The following is an 18,409-nucleotide window of genomic DNA, read 5'->3' on the forward strand; positions in this document are numbered from 1 at the left end:
GAGGTTTCCCCTCGAAGAAGATAATTTTGAAGTCATTGATCTATCTCTTTTTTTATCTGCTTGCATAACAAACAGTTGTAGGAGTAGGTGTCATGTCACTACCCCTTGGGGTTTTAGCCCAGAAACTGGGGTCACCAACTTCAATTGTGAATATTTCTCAAACCAAGAGGCCTTTCGGGGCACACCAAATATCAACAAAAACATATTTTCGAGGAGAATATAATGACATAAATCTCTGAACCAAAATCAATGATTTGAAATACCAAAACCCCACGACAAAGTCGGGGTACATCCTCAGTCCAGGGAACCCAAACCCTAGGACATGGGTTTTCAACCATCCAACAATATAGTTTCCATATTGATGTAATCTGACAATTACTAGGAAGATTTTATTAACCATTTGACATCAATGACTAGTGTTTTTAGTCAAAGTCAAACCCAGTCCACTCCATGGGTTGACATCAATGCAACACCATCCAACACGGGGTCGGGGGGAGAGGAGCCACAAATTTCACTTGGAGCGTTTTGATGTCATCACGAGAAGGAAGGACTTGAGCGGATGGGGAATTTTGGACCTCAAGATCTTTGGGCAGGCGTTCCCGATTAAGAGCCTATGGAGAGCCTTATTTGGTGGTGGGATTTGGCAAGGCATTATAAAGGATAAATATCTCAAAAACAAAACCATTGTGTAATGGTTCAAGCGGGGTGATCTTGGTAGGAAAAAAGGATCCCTCATTTGGCACAGTTACAAAAAGGCCAATGGATGGCTCGTCGACAATCTCCATTGGTCTTTTGGTGATGGGAACAAAATCCTACTCGGTATTGACAAGATTCAAGGGGTCGATATTTCAGTGCAGTTGCCTATTCAGGTTATTAATGCACTACACACCAAAGGCTATTTTTTCCTAGATCAAGTATGTAGGTATTGTTTAGAACCTACTCCTTATCCTATTTGGAAAGAGGCTAGGGAGCTTGGTCTCGTTGGCGCTGATACAGACTCATGGAACAACTTCATTCAACAGTTGAAACTGGTTGGTTTGGTGATGAGGTCTCGTGGGGATGTGTTGATTTGGGGTGGACTCCTGAGGGAGGGATCTGTGGTCGTTTCTGATATATACTATCGCATCACTAGTCAACTCGATCCTCGTCCTGGGCGTTGTTGGTTTACTTCTATCTAGCACTAGGATGTCCCTCTTAAAATCATCACTTTCTGTTGGCTTGTCTGGCACAATCATATCTTGACGTGGGACAATTTAATTAAACGTGGTTATATTGGTCTGGGCTGGTGCCCTTTATGCAAAGGATCCCTTGAAAGTGTATTTCATCTATTCTTAAGGTGCCCTTTTTCTTTGACAGTTTAGGAGTGTGTTCTGGCCTATTTTTGACTCCCGACATTTCGGCCTTTTTCATCACTCATAACTTGTTTTAGTTGGTGGGCTATAGAAAAGGAAAATTTAAGGTAGTCTCACTCTTCATTTTTTGGGAACTTTGGAGAGCTAGAAATGCTCTAATTTTTGGGGATGTCGCTGTGAATTTTCATAGGGTATCTTCACAAGTTTTTGCATGGATGGAGAGATATCACAGGGCTTCACATACGTGCTATCTCCCCAAACATATCAACAATTCCTTTTAGTTACAGTTTCCTGCAGGTTTATTTGATAGGGTTGCCCAATCTAGTAGATGTGGATGCAAAGCAGAGATAAGAATCAATACACGATTTCAATATTTACTCTACTGGTATGGTGGGTTGGGCTCAAACACCAAGGCCGAACTCTTGGCACTTTGGGGTCTATTATATTTTTGCAAATAGGATTCAAATTCAGGAAATTGCTATATTTGGAGACTCAAAGTCCATTATCGAGGTTGCTTCTCGAAAGATACCCTCTCAATCCCCAACTTATCCAACTGGCTCAACCAGGTTATGATGATAAAAGAATATTTTGCAGATATCTCTCTCTCATGTCTGCAAACGTTGGAACAATGTTGTGGATTCTTTGTTGAAGAAAGGCTTGAGTGCTACCCCTGGCTCCATTCACTTCTTCAAGAGGGGGAGATTGTCGTTTGCTTAGGTTTTCATTTTGTTGTCTTTGAATTCTCCAGGCCATTTAGTTTAAAATCCTTCATTTTGTTAGTACATTTTTGTGAATATGGATGCTAGTCCGGCTATGTTTTTTGCAAACTTTATGCTTATTATCTTAGATGAAGGAATAGGTCACTGTGGACATAGCGTATATATGTACAAGATGATTATACATTTTGTTGTTTCTCAGATTTATTGAACTTTAGAGACATATGTACTAGTTTCTCAATTTTAATAGAAATCCAGTGCTTTTTCCTCTGACAAAAAAAAAAAACCACTGATAGCATGAACACTTGTTGGAGAAAAGCAAATATGCCAAGCAAGATGACTTTATTGCAGCCGTAAATTAAATAAATGTGCTTACAATGTTGCGTACTATGATCAACAATGGTTGGAGACATGAAACCAATATGCCACGAAAGAAGGCTTGCAAGCACCCTCCAAATAATTGAATGTTCTTACACTGTTGCATATATGTTGTTATGTATTCAACTCTAGTGTCAATAAATATTGAATATTGGCTTTGAGTAGTCGCTGCCATGTTCACTTTGATAGAAACAACAGAAGCTTTGGGGTGACTTGATTGCATACTCTGAAGACATGGTCATATAAATTTAACATAGTAAATCTGGATGATAGGCTGTCAATTGGGTCTAGCTGTCAATTCTCTCCATCCATGTTCAAATCCCACACTTGTGACATGTTCACTCTTCATGGGTTGATGGTTGACTGGGGCTCTTCATTAACCCATTGTGGTAGGGCTAGCAAGGTACCAGTGATCTCATTCTCACTAACAAGCTTGAGGGTGGGATGAATTGTACTTCAAGAGGGAAAAGAATGGGTGAGTTAAAAAAGGGGTCTGGATGATGGGCACTTAAACAATGTTTTCTAAAACATTTTTGTTCATTAATCTTACAAAATTTCAACTATGAAAGAAATTCTAGGCAACTGTCTATTGGTCTCCAAGTAGTCATACAAACAGTTTAGCTTCATGAAACAAATGGCGTAATTGCTATGTTGCAGGAAAGACCTAAAAAGGTGGCGTACAGGTACCGAGAACGGCCCAAAACGCCGAAACGGCTTTGAAACGCGGTCAAAACGTCGTTGGTCGTACCATACGGCATTTCTCTATTTCCAAATGCATATGGTATGGCCAGCGGCGTTTCAGCCCTGTTTCGGCTGCTACATGCCGCGTTTCGGGCAGCAGAAACATGAAATTAATTTTTCCTTTTTCCTTTTTCGGCCAACTCAAGGGGTGAAGAAGGGTGTGGGCCCCTTATAACACCCAAATTTCCAGATTTAGAGCTCGCTATTTCTAATCTAGATATTTGTGCCGGTGGTTGTGCAAGTGCAACTGGAAGTACTAGTAGAGTTGCCTCTTCTATTGAACAAACATCTTGTTCTATCTTTGATGATGAGGATGAGAAGGTTACTAGTAATGATATGTTAATGTAGCCATAATTGTCTTTAGCTGATGTTTTATTTCAGTTTTAGCACATATAGCCTCACATATAAAGGTTGATTTTAGAGCCTTGGATGTAAAGCCTCATCTATAAAGGTTAATTTTGGATATTGGCATCATGTAATCATCTGTTGGAGTTAATATAAATTTGGATTTCCTTCTAAAATCCCATTTATATGTCTCATTCTTTATTTTCTTGGAAAATAATGTGTTATTTAATATTTGAATATATATATATATATGGCGTTTTGGTCGCGTTTCCATTTTCTGGGGGTCGCGTTTCGGGCAGTCCCGGTTTCAGAAACTTTTACACGTTTCGGCGTTTCGTGCAACTTAGCATAATTGCCTCTCTGAAAATATGCACAAGCATGATTATCTGAAGCAAACTCCCGGTTCAAATAGAAGGTTAAGATGTCGAATAGAGGGAATGGATCATTCCACATTGTTCATTCCTAAGAACCTACATTATTACTTTCAGAGAGGAAAATATGAGAGACATTTTAATTTCATCATTCACAGAACATACGTTGTAGATATATAATAATCTATCCATACAGATTCCAAAAGAACCAAATGAGCTAAATTTTAATGGATCCTTGCAATATCCAATTTAGCATAGCATTCCCTCGCTGAGTTGAAAGATTCAGCTATAAAAAGACCCTTGTATATTCTTTTAGCCAGTAAATAACAGTGGCCACTGGCACCATTTTGCTAAGTGGTGCTCCAACATTATCCCTATCTCAACAGCCTGGAAAGAATGTACTGGAGAATGGAAATATTTCTGTTTTCGAGAATTACTCGCTTACAATTACAAAGCTGTAAATATAGGTTGAAATTGAAAGACACTGCCATCACCAGTGAAACCTCGTGGGATGCCATAATCCCTGATGTAATCTTGATCGTAGAAGTAAGTTTATGGTGCTGTAAACAACCAACCTGAATACATACACGGTAGCAAGCTTAAAACAGAGTATATATTATATGATGAAACATATGTTGATTGTTAAGCATGTTGGAAGCATATGATGAATACAGGTAAGAACAAAATAGCATCATCTTTGAATTACAAAAGAAACAAGGTGTCTTATCTCTGATTCATTATTGAACTCAAATTTGACTCTACGTACCTCCACTATTTATATTAACTGTGATTTCTTAAGGTCAGCAACAACACCACGGTCCTCTGTACCTTTGTCAGAATAAATAACCTGTTGACAACAAGAATCACCAAAACTCAGAAGTGCGCTGGAAAATTAAATTTGAATCACGACACCAACAACAGGCTTGTAGAATTCTGTTTAAGGATACACCTTAGGTTTAATGACTTAAAACAAAGTAACTCAGCAAGTTGCAAAGTTTGTAAATTGGAAAGTGAACTTTGACAAGATTTCAAAGATAAGCCCAGGATTAAACAATCAACAGTAGGGGATCAACAATGATAAGGGATTATAGGGGTATGGTGAAAGTAATTTACTGGGGAGTCTGGATTGGTATTAAACAACCAAGCTGAGTTAGATGGCCTAATTTAAGGGCTCTACTTCTGTTAAAATAATTCAACCAAGAAATATTGAGATTCAAAGCAACTCCAAAATCATAATTGATGTGCTGAAATATGGTACTCCACCTAGTAATTGGAAACTGGAAGCAGCCTTTAGAAATGCATATGATCTCATAGCAAGTTTTAACATTATTGCATACAATCAGATTGGAAGAGAGACATGAATAAATTGGCCAATAGATAGCTAGCATTGTAACCTTGAGTAAAGGCAGTCCGGCCATGTCACGACTTTTAATGATGACTTGAGCAAACATCGCATCTTCGATAAAGTTAATATGTCAAAGTGTAGATACTGCATTACTGTTCATGTTTATGTAATTGCAAAGAATAGTAATTGGAAACTGGAAACAACATTTAGAATTGCATGAACTCATGGTAAGTTTTAACATTATTGCATATAATCAGATAAGAAGAGAGACGGAAATAAGTTGGCCAATAGATAAGCTAGCATTATGATCATGAGTAAGGGCAGTCCAGCCATGTCACAACTTTTCATGATGATTTGAGCAAAGTGGAGACAGCATTACCATTCATGTTTATGGAATTGCAAAGAATATGCCTAGAATTAATATCATTACAAGGGGGTATAGAAAAACATATGTCAAGTGCAGCAAAGTTAAAGAAGTTGAAGAAAAATGTGATCAGATTCCAGAAGGAGAATTCAGAAAGGGTGCAACCATTGCAGAAGATAGCTGAAAGAACGCAATGCACATTCCAGACAGGAAGCAGAAGTGCTGGAACCTGCAGATGAAGCATCCAGTTACACTTTTATTGTTGCTAGGAGATATGAGAAGATTTGTGGAACTTGCTGGTGAAGATGACTTAGAGAATAAGAGTTTAAAGTTTGAACCTGAGATTATGTAAACTAGAGTTTTGAGGTCACAAAAAGTAGTGTGAAACAGAAGAGAAGGATTGACAGGAAATCATTATTCAGTTCATCTCAGAATGATATATAAGAAAGAATCAACAAAGCAGAAGACCTCCATATGGGCTTCCAAATTTACTGTTTTCCCAGACTATGATTGAGCTTGATTTCATTAAGATACAGAAACCTTTAAAGCAGATATATGGAGCAACAATCTAGGTTTAGTAGACATGCTTAAGACCTTTGAATTTCATTACAAATAGTTATTTTGAGTTCTGCTCTAGAAACTAGCTATAAGATTCCCAACTTTGGTTTGGCCAATAGTCGATGTGGATAAGAGTATCTAGTGTCCAATTTTAGAAAAATGAGAAAAAAAATAAGATTTGAAGATATAGCATATGTATGATCTATTAAAGAAGACCCTTTCCAGACCATAGCAAGTAAAGTTTCTTTGCCCTACCAAAAAAACAGCAAGAAGGTATAAAATCACGGTTTAAGCTTAAATCTCCAAAACAAACAATATGCCATTGGAAAAGTAAAAGCCTTAAGATCATACCTTATCAATTATCCCGTACTCAATGGCATCTTCGGGACTGAAATATTTTGGTCTCCTCATATCTTGTTCAATCTTTTCTTTGGGATGTCCAGTATGTCTTGCATAAAGATCAACCTATAATCAACATATATACACTATTATCATTTCGAAAGTGAATAATAACATCAACCAACAAAGAGAATGAAAGGGATTCTAGAGGTAGCACCCCGTAAGCATTTGATCCCTTCCTAATATTCACTGTAAGTTCGAATTCTACTAGACGAGCAATGCAATTTGAGTACACAGGAAAAACATTTATTCAAGAAAATAGAGTCCATGAATGTACTCCAGAGTCCAAAGTACATTTATTCAAGAAAATAGAGTCCACGAATGTACTCCAGAGTCCAAAGTTCATCAAGGAATGTACTTCAGAATCCAATCCATTTGAAATTCAATCTAAAATATCTAAAATAAAGTGATTTCTACAATTCAAAACCATTTGAAAGCTTCCCGGTAATAAAAAAAAATATCCAAACACAACATGCTCTTATAGAGTTAGAAAAGCAATTGCCCTGCAAGCTCCCAAAAAAGAAACCAGCACCCCAATCTACTGTCCTCTAAACTATTACTTAGTTATCCAAGTTGTGATTGATCCTTTCGATTACCTCATCATATCATGGAGTGAACCCTTACCATATGCTTGAAATTTGATTCATAACAAGCATTCTAGAGTAGCCCCTCCTTTGGGTTCAGTTGTTTAGAATTCCTGTTGTCTCTTTACTGCTAAATATGAACATCAGGTGCCCCTGCACTATTTCATCCGTCTTCTTAAGCATCTTTCATTCCTCTTCAATGAAATATAAAAAATAATCATAGCAGTCAGAATATACATCGTTCTAGCAACCAACAATACTGTTCTACATAGAGTTATCACTCTTCCAGAACTTCCAAGTAAACAAAGAAACTAATACTCACCCAGGACTCTTCCCAAAAACTCTAGACTTGTGGAGACTCCCCTCAAAACCAACATAGATCCATCTTAACTTTGGATCTACCAAGCATCGAGAGGGATCAAATCTCTCAAGATGCAAACCTCTTTTTGAGTGCAAAATGAGTGCAAGACTTGAAGAAAGGTTTCCACCTCAAGAGATTTGATTCTCTCAGCGCTTGGTAAATCCGAAGTTAATATGGATCTATGTTAGTTCTTAATAATACTATTTATATTTATATTAATTTCAAATCGCTATATATAAAATTATTGTTATTTTTAATTTTATTAAAACCTTGATAATACATATAGTTACACAAATACGAGCCAATTGAGTTTAGTCTAGGTGGTTGGGCAGAATCATTGTGATCCTACCCACCCAAATTAAGTCTCGTAAGTTTACATGTTTAAGCTCTAGAATAGAGTAATTATGTTGCTCTCTTCAATGAATATATACTTTGGGCTAGCCAAGTACCAACAACCTGTTATGAACATAATTTATGGAAAAATAATAAAAATAGATAATAAATAATAATCATAATAATATGTAATTAAATAATAATTAGTTAAACAAAGAGGCATGTCTCTACAAACATGCCTATTCGTGAAAGGGTATTTACCTGGCTATATATACAAGACATTGTTCATTTCATTGGTATCAAAGTTGTTCGATCCTCTGGACATCGCCGTTGAAGAGAACCAGTCTGATCTAGCCTTTGGCCATTAATGCTTCATCAACCTTGTTTTCGTCCCAATTGAAGCATTTCTCTACACAAAGTTGGAGTTTCTCTGTTTCGCCAGTTTCGTCATTCAGGGCTTTGGCCATTAAACAAACCAAAAAAAGATAATCAAAGAAAAAAATACACATAAAGATTTAAAAATAAATAAATAAATAAAAATTAAAGAAAAAAAATCATACAAAAATATACTATTAAAAAAAATAATATATATATATATATATATAGTCCGATGTAAATTTTCAAGGAGAACATTCATATATATATATAAAGGTTCTACATTATTGATAAAAAGTGCATGATAAAGTCAAAAGGGAATCTTTCCGAATATCTTTGAAACTATACGTAAGAGAAGGAAGAGTAGATAATATTATCTTGATTCTTCATTAAGTGGTTTACAAGCTAGTGATTTTAGCAACCCATGGTAATTGCCCATGGTATTTTCAAGGTAAAAGAAAAACAAAAGGAATACAAAATCTCTTTATGTGAATAGTAAGTTTAACTTTTTACGTGGAGAAAATTAACCAAGTCAAAAGCACATAAGTGCACATATATTTTATATTATACCCCAAAGAGGTGAATAGTCACGTTTCACTATGGTTGTAACTTTTCAAAAAAAAAAATTATAAATAAAAGATATATAAAGAAAAGTATTATATTATAAAGGGGTATTTTAAAGAAAAGTTGAAGTCATAAAATTATTGAAAATATATATAAGTACAAAGCAAGTATTATTATAAAAAGTTAGTTGAAAGATCCATGTATTAAAAGTTTATAAAGGGTTAAATCTAAAACTATAAAGAGACATAAGGATAACAAGTTATAACAAAGGAATAGTACTTTTTAAAAGCATAATAAATATAAGGTGTAGTTTATTTAAATAATGGAGCTATAATAGCTTTTTTTAAAGTGAGAAAAAAATACATAATTAAGGAAAATAAGAATTAAAGGAATTTATAAAGGTGTTCAAGTTTATCAAATAAAAGGGCACTTATTTTTAAAAAGTCATCTATTTTTGAAGAAAAAAATGAATGGAGCCTATTTCGAAAATGATGAAGGAAGGAATATTTTCGTATAAGGGTGTTCTAATCACACATCACAAGTTAATTGCATTAAGAGGGACTATCCAAGAGAAAAAAGTTAATATTGCTATTAGTACAAGTCGCGAGGAAAATTACATCAATGTTAATCTAACAAACCAACTATAAATTCCAAAGTCAAACATAGGAGAAAGAACAGATATTTTTGGCAAAAAAGAATATGAAATTAATGATTTACAGAAGACAATTGATTATTATGAGTACACATCTCAATTTAGTGTTGTAACTATGCTTGAAGAAGAGGTTGACATAATTCTTGGTCGACCTTGGTTCAAAGAATTGGATATGTTCATTTTAAACACAGAAAAAAAAAATTATTGATGTTCCCTTACAAGAGGAAGATGGTCACGTTCCAAGACATGACAACGAAATCAGATCTGATAATGCCTTCATCAAAAAAGATCTTAAGGATATTTCGAAACTAATGCTTCAAGAGAATCCAGAAACAATATCAAGAAAGCATAAAGAACTTGAAGAAGTCATATCCAACAAAAATAAATAAAATTTGCGTTTGGAGCATAATCAAAAACTACTTACGCAAGTGAGAAAATGTAAAACTAAGAAACACCAGTTAGAACAAGAAAAGGAAAATTCTGAAAAGAAACTCAATGAAAGTCTATCAGGAAAAGAAGAAAGTTTATGCTTAAAAAACCTTAACCAAAGGTTATTAGAACAAATCAATTGTTTAAAGGATGAGAAGCTTGAATACCAAAATAAAGTTGACTCAGGAAATGAGGAACTTTTACATCTCAGAAGCCATAAACAAAATCTACTCACTCAAATTAAGAAACTTAAGGATGATAAGAAATCATTAAAAAACAAATTACAAGAACTTATCACAAAAGAAGTGTCGAAGTCTTCAGTTCAAGTGGAAGAAAGAGGAAAGAATACCGATTCAGTCAATATCACAACTCAAGAAGATGAGAAACCAATAGAAGTTAAAACATACTCAGATGTTGCAGTTCAAATGAAGGAAATTCCATGTGAAGATTTTGTAACCAACTAGACGACATCAAAACCTGAAGTAAATCAGAATCTTGCTACACACATGATAAGGGAAACCAAAAGAACTCTATCTACATCTGAATCACAACAACAAACATTTCAATCAATCTATGAATTTGAATCACTCAAAACATAAACAACAAACTTATGTTCCATATTGGTTTTTGGTAGCATCGGAAGTGCTCTAGCCTTGAAAATTGGTGGAGAGGCTAAGGCACATGAGTTCTAAAGAACCCCAAAACCATTTGGTGAAATTCCACCCGGATTGTATGTTATTAAAATAATTAATATTTTTAATGGGGTTCTTAATTCTAAGCTTAAGAAAATTAAAATATTAATGGGTATTAATCAAAAATGGATGAGAATGATCTAGAAGGCGGATCAAGTCATGTTTTAATCTTAGGCGTTGATTAGAGACTTAATCTCGGTCGTTGAAGACTCAACAGGAAAAGTATAAAATGGAGGCTTGGGGTTCATTTGGAAACACACACACAGAGATTAAGGAAATCAATTTTCTGAGGTGAGGAGTTCTCAGGAGGAAAATCGATTGGGGAGATCTTGCAGCAGAGGGGCAGTGAGAATTCGGGAGAAGGACTTTCCGGAAAATACAGAACAGAGAGGCGGAGAGAGCTCGCAGACTAGCAGCGCAGTAGCCGGGAGAGCTGAAGCAGAAAAGTTGTCTGTCACGCAAAATCCAAAATTGTCGAAATTGTCGGGAACTACCCAAACTGTCAGGAACTACCGGAAGAGTTGATGCAGACGCAACACAGTAGCCGGGAGAGCTAACGCAAAAAAGTTGCCTGTCACAAAACTGTCGGAACTGCCAGGAACTGCAGGAACAACTGGGAGAGCTGACGCAGAGGGAAAAGAAGGTGACGCAGGGCTGACGCAGAGCCAACGCAAAAATAGTTGAAGTTAGCTAGTCTTGTGTCGGATCACCCGGAATTCTGTTGGGTGAATTGAGGTAAAACTCACTCAGATATTCCGCTAGTATTTTCTCTGTAAAGGATTGCAAGATGAGCATCCTAGATTTGTATTCAGATATTTCTCCTGCATAATAATAAAACCCTCAGAGATGCTGCATCGGTTTTCCCGCATTGGGTTTTCCCGGGGACTATTGTGTCCAAAAACAAGTGTGTCCTATGTATCTTGTTCTTTGCTCTGTTTTCTATTTCATGAGATCAAATATTTAATTAGTGTAGGTCCCAGAGTAATTTGCTTCAGTATTCAAAAGAATAACTTGATGAATGTAATTTAAAAATCAAGTAGGTGAAGTAGATTCAGATTTGTTGTAGTAGGGGTTCCTTCAAAGTGTAGGATTTTTCACATTCCGAAGAATACTGAAGCGCACACAACTCAATCCAGTGATAACAATTCATCACAAGTTTCCATTAATCAAAAGATTTCACAAAAGATTAATTTAAGATGGTCAGATCCTTCCTCCGTGCAACAATTTTATATATCACTCCAAGGATCATATCAACTTGTATCAACAAACATGACTGTCCTGAGACGAGAAGACATCCGTAGCAGAAAAAGAGATCAAGCCCTTTCATCAACAAGATTTGAGGACAAAGCTTTTTGAAGGGGAAGGTAATGTTATGAACATAATTTATGTAAAAATAATAAAAATAGATAATAAATAATAAACATAATAATATGTAATTAAATAATAATTAGTTAAACAAGGAGGCATGTCTCTACAGACATGCATGTTCGTGAAAGGGTACTAACCTGACTATATATACAAGACCCTCATTCTCATTGTATCATCATTCTCCATATAATTTATATATAATAATATTTGTATCCTCAATGGATATTTTCATATTCCAAGTCTTCTGGAGTATTTAACTCCTACCATCGAGTTGAGAGGGAGGCCAATTTCTTTCCCCGGGCGGTTCCCAGTGCCCAAAATTTAGTCAATTGGGTTATCGCGAGTGGTTGAGCAGAATGATTGTTATCCTACCTCTGCTAGTGACATGTTGAGCTTTGATGCCTTGAATAATATTGTTGTAATGGCTTCAAGCCTGAGAAAAGCACTCTCAAGTGAGTATAATTGTGGGCTAGCCTGGTACCAATGACCTCACTTTTACCCTTCGGACTAGAGAGAGGTTGATTTCTTTCCTCATAAAATAAATAAATAAATAAAAAGTTGCATACATATGTGCTTGGCATTTTTCTTTGACATGTTTTATTTTTTTTTCATTTAATTTTTCAGTGTTATATATATGTAAAGCTTACATGGTTACGAATATGAATTGTCAATATTTTAATTTATATGGTCAAATGGATCTTAATTTATAATTACCCTTTATATTTTATATATATCACATTTATATAAATAGAAATATTCTTATCTCTAATTACATATTTATTAATCGTTATTATTTTAATTTATTTGGTAAAATAGATCTTAACTATATATATATATATATATATATATATATATATTATTTATACAATTATATTGTATATATATTTCATAATTCCATAAATAGATATATTGTTATTTCCAATTATATGTTATTTAATTAAATTTAAGCATGAAGTTCTAGAATATCATGGTTATGAATATTAAAAACCATTATTTAAATTTCTTTTAATGTGACATGATTTTTTTCCTGAAGAAATTGTTTGTAATTTTATTAATAAAAACAAAATTACAATATAACAACTTGAATTGAATCAACTAATCATTTTTATTATTATGTTTATTACTTTTTACTATTTATTACTTTTTTAATTGAGTCAGCGTTATTATTATTATTATTATTTGATCTAACGCTTCACTACATCTCATCTAACACACATCCCTACATCATCTCCCCCATATTAGGTTGTAGAGCGCCTGTCAGCACAATCAGAAAACACATCCATTTTAAGTCTTGTGAATCAAGCAAGTTCACAAGCTTGGGGACGTACAATGTCAAAAAGCGAAAACTTAAAACCAAAGACTTAAAAGTGTTAATTTTAGGTATGTTCTACGCTGAGAGCAAATTTACTTCAATTTTCCATATCAGCTCAATATCAATTCCAAATTAGCAATCACATTTAGCATGATAGTAAAATGCAGATAGAACATAAACATAAATCGCAAAAAACAAGCCAAGACATCAGGACACAAGATGTGCCGCCCGCCAAGGACAAACCCACTGTGGGGAAACCCTTGATCAATTCTTCTTATGTTCTTCAATAGTTCAACAGAGAGAGAGATAATACATATACATTAGACCTCAACATTTTGACTTATCACAATAAGAGAAGAGATATTCTCTATGAAGATAACACATGAGGTGGCTAATCTGAACTCAGGTGAAGGCATACTGCTTCAGTTGATTCTCCAAGGTAATTCCATCACCATGTTGCACCTATCGCTGTGTTGCACCTCATCATCATGCTGCACCCAACACTGTGTTGCACCTAATCACTATGTTGCATCCTTCATGCTACACTATTGTACCCTTCATTGCACTATGTATACTGCAATACATCATCATCATGTTGTTGCAATACATTCTTGTTGTTACACTACCCACATCATGTTGCTACACCCATCATCATCAAGTTGTTGCAATGCATCATGTTGTTGCTATACATCCATGCCCATCATCACCATGTTGTACCATTGTGCTGCACCATACTGCATCCATTGTGTTGCACCATACTGCACCATGTTGCCCTAATCCATTATGTTGCAACTTGTCACGCTGCACTAATCCATTATGCTGCAACTTGCTACATCCATCATCATTGTCATGGAACAGCCTTAGCTGCTTGCTATGGCTTGCCGCCTAGCAAAGTAGCTAGCTCTAACTTGTAGAATCTCTGCTCCATCCATGACTACATTAGTCACCTAGATCCTATACCCAAGACTGTAGCTTGTCTTCACTTGCTCCCACGAGCTGCATAAACTTTTGTCAACCTTCCACCTAGCACTGCAATTTAAGGTCTGGTTAGGGCAAGATGACAGACATCTTCAACCCACTCAAATATGCACAAATTGTCCTTAATTAGGCCACACTGTCATCTACAGCAATGTGGCATCATGACAACAATTAAGGATATTGCAACGAGGTTGCTATGAGCTGCTAATAGACAACAGTTAAGGTCATCTAGTATGTAGGGATCTCTTAACAGATTAAGGCAGTGTAAGAAGGACCTTTAGACATTGGATGAGATCCCTCCATGGACTGCAGTTAGGGCGTGTCAAGGCCCCCTCTTTACAGCGAATACAAGCCTTCTTTTGCTGCCTATGAAACCTTCATTGATTATGTTCTAGGTGACAAGAATAGCAGCATTAGACCTGCGTTTAGGTCACTCCCTTGTTGCGTTATGAAACCTTCTTCCCTGACTACGTTAGCCTTCATGACTCTGTATTAGTTAAGGCATCCTTTAGGCCAGCGGTTAGGGCTTCTTCGTAGGGCAGCGTTATGGCTTCTTTGTGGCTGAGATCAAGGTTGTCCTCCATGACAACGTTAAGCTTTTTTATGGCAGAGTAGAGCCTTCTCTATGGCAGTGTTTAAGCTTCTCCATGACAGCGTAGAGCTAGGACATCTTCTTCTTAGGGTAGCATATACTCTTAAGATCTCTCCTCCCACCAAAACCCAAAGACAAGTGGAGAGGAAGAGATCACAAGAGGTGTGTCTAAAATGACTTGCAAGCCACCTCTATTTATACTAAAACGTGAAGCACAAGTGGGGGCAATTTGGTTGCCGACCGACCTTGACAAATTGTCCCATAACACAAATAAATTCATATCTTCATGAATACATGTCGGAATCGGATAATCTTTAGATCAATCCTACACCTCTCGACGAGAGGAATCCATGAAAAATATCAGCTACCATGAATAAGTAGACGCACATGGAGTTTCGCCCTAGTTGCCAATTTTAATACTCCCTCTCAACTAGGGAGAACTCCATCTGCTAATCCATCTGCCAATCCGTACTATCTCTGCCATCAGTGCCCTGCACTGCTCTGCTCTGCTGAACCATGAAGAAGAAGAAGTGATCGAGAATGTATCATACCATCCTCCACTGACCCGAAGTCAATGCCATATAAAAGAGAGTGTCTCATACCACTCTTACTGATCTGAAATTAGTTCCAAATAAAGCGTGTATCATACCACTCTTACTGATCTGAAATCAGTTCCAAATAAAGAGAGTGTATCATACCACTCTTATTGATCCAAAATCAGTTCCAAAAGAGAGTGAGTTATATCACTCTTACTAACCCGATGTCAATTCCAATTGATCCCAGATCAATATCATCCTAGCATAGGGAGTACGATAGTAACACGATGCATCCATCAGTACTACTATGGTCCCTATCCTCATTTCCCTACTCATTGGCTAGATGAGAGGTACTTCCCATGAGTCGAAGACTACATGGGTAGGATGTCTCAGCAGGAGATGGATGAACCACTCATCCTGCCTACATGTCGCCAGGGGTATCCCAGGGGAAGGTTGAACCACTCACCTTGTACACAACAAATCACTAGGGGAAGGCTGAACCACTCACCCTATGACTGTGTCTCGGTAGGAGAAGGATGAACCACTCATCCTGCCTACATAGCAGACCACTAAGGGAAGGCTGAACCACTCACCCTATGGTTGCTCATTGCTCCAAGATGTACCCCCAAGCCCCCCGAAGCTCCCAGAGCTCAATGTCCATATCATACAGGACCCTCAGGAGAGAGTCTCTCCACGACTCCTAGTCGTTCTCGGAAAGTCAAGAATTTGACCTTTCCCAAGGGCTTCGACAGAATATCAGCAACCTGCACATCAGTCCCAATGCGATGGAGCCTTCTTGCTCCTCAATGTACCATATCCCAGATAAAGTGGTACCTGATGTCTATATGCTTGGAGCGATCATAGAACACGGGATTCATCAACAATCGAATCCCCCTCTAGTTGTCACAGAAGATCACGATGGTATCTAGTATGTGTCCAAACAGCTCACTGAAGAGCTTCCCCAACCAGGCAGCTTCACACGAGGTCATACTCATAACTATGTAGTTAGCCTCAACGGTGCTCAAAGCAACCAACTTCAGCTTCCTGCTCATCCAGGATATCAAAGCAGAACCTAAAGAGAACCAGCACTCAGAAGTGCTCTTGCAATCCTCCATGCTACCTACCCAGTCAGCATCAGAATAATCATGCAGCTTCATATTTCTGGCAGTGTATCTCAATCCATGAGAGATTGTGCCCAGAAGATATCTCAAAAGATTCTTGGCACCATTCCAGTGAGGCTCAACCATTTATGAGCTCAACATGCTAACTGCAAAACATATATCCGAATGGGAGTTCACCAAGAACATCAATGCTAGAATGAGTTTATGGAACTCAGAGGAATTTCCCAAATCAAGTCTGGCATCACTACCGCATAACTTCTTAAAGTTAGGCTTCATTGAGGTAGTCACGGGCTAGCAGTTCACCATTCCAAATCCAGAATCCAACTCCCTCTTACTTTTGCAAATGAGAGGGTCTACCCCTGTTAGAAAGAGGTTGTCCTCATAAGGTGCCAGTATGAGAGGTCTATCATCCACAACCTTCAAGAAATGGTTTGGATCGGCTTCACTCCTAGTGAATCTCAGCTTCATCAGCTAGCTATCAATCCTCTCATATCAAGCCCGGGGTGTTTGCTCTAAAACATGGAGATCTTTCTTCAACCTACATACATGAGATTCCTGATCATTAATCTCAAACCCCTCGGGTTGTTCCAAATATGTGGACATGCTACATGACGGGAATAGTCCCCTTATATGTTTTCCTTCGGTACATCTCGGACATGTCCCTTCATGCTCTTCTTGAGTTCAGGCATTCTTGTCACCATTTGACACACATCGAGTAGGGCCCCATAATGAGCAGACCTCCGGTGTTATAGAAGAGATGTGTCAACTGACATGGTCCCCAATGGACTTCCTGCAGCTTGATACAAATTGCCAACCCTGAACTCAAAAGCATCTTTTAAGAATTCCTTATCCACACACGTACCTTTCCATTGATGAATGCCACCTTGAAACCTTTGTCTTCCATTGCCGAAATGGACACCGGGTTCTTCTTGAAATCGGGTACATAAAGAACTTCTTGTAAATGAATCGTGTTACCCTCATTCAATTGAAGGGTAACATTCCCTACACCCTTTCCAAGATAGGTGGCATTGACTCCGAGTATAATCTCCACGATTGTTTCCTTCTCTCCGATGAAGTGCCTTGAAGCACTACTATCAATAAGCCAGATTCCCAAATTGTCCGAAGAAGTAGTGGAGAGGGCCAATATAAGATAATACATCAAAAACAACATTTGATTCTTCATACCTGGAGTTCCTTGCTTTCTTGGAGAGTCGGCCATTTCCCTGATGACATGCATTCCTTTTTACCTGTCATTCCTTTGATCATTAAAGATGCCCCTGGAATGATTGTTATCATCATCAAGTGATGTGTCCCTTCTATTCGGACACTCCTTTACATAATTACCAAACTCATTGCAAGCAAGGCATTTGCCTTTCCTTCCATTCTTAGATCTAGACTTCCCATTGAAGCGACCTTTAGGTAGGCCACCAGATGCTTCCGCTGCACCGCTTTAACAATATTCTTTGCTTCAACTTCACCCTTGGTGAATTTTAAGAGGGATGAGGAACCCATTGAGCCTTTTGTCCTTTCCAACTGTCTTCGTTGATTGCTCTTTCACTCTTGCTTGGGCTTTGTCTTCACCTCACCTCTGATACCATGTTAATTTTAGATATGTTCTATGCTAAGAGCAAATTTACTTCAATTTTCCATATTAGCTCAATATCAATTCCAGATTAGCAATCACATTTAGCATGATAGTAAAATGTAGATAGAACATAAACATAAATCGCAGAAAACAAGCCAAGACAAGAGGACACAAGATGTGGCATCAGCCAGGGACAAACCCCAATGTGGGGAACCCCTTGATCAATTCTTCTTATGTTCTTCAATATTTCAGCAAAGAGAGAGATAGTAGATATACATCAGAGGTCAACATTTTGACTTATCAAAATAAGAGCAGAGATCTTCTCTATGAAGATAACACATGAGGTGGTTGATCTGAA

General features: G+C 37.1%; 1 protein-coding gene across 1 annotated transcript in view; it reads right to left on the reverse strand.

The window, feature by feature from the left end:
- Positions 1-4,108: 4,108 nt before the first annotated feature.
- CLPR4 (CLP protease R subunit 4) overlaps positions 4,109-18,409 on the reverse strand; it is a 240,182-nt gene continuing 225,881 nt past the window's right edge. Inside the window, exons 6-8 of the mRNA XM_089432953.1 lie at positions 6,522-6,635; positions 4,670-4,750; positions 4,109-4,478 (exon numbers count right to left, since the gene is read on the reverse strand). Coding sequence (XP_089289079.1) covers positions 4,679-4,750; positions 6,522-6,635 — 186 coding nt within the window. The 3' untranslated portion in view covers positions 4,109-4,478; positions 4,670-4,678. The remainder of the gene's footprint in view (positions 4,479-4,669; positions 4,751-6,521; positions 6,636-18,409) is intronic.

Source organism: Pinus tabuliformis, chromosome 5_1, assembly GCF_031772625.1.
Source record: "Pinus tabuliformis cultivar Carrire ecotype Pingquan chromosome 5_1, CPIR1, whole genome shotgun sequence".
NCBI lineage: Eukaryota > Viridiplantae > Streptophyta > Pinopsida > Pinales > Pinaceae > Pinus > Pinus tabuliformis.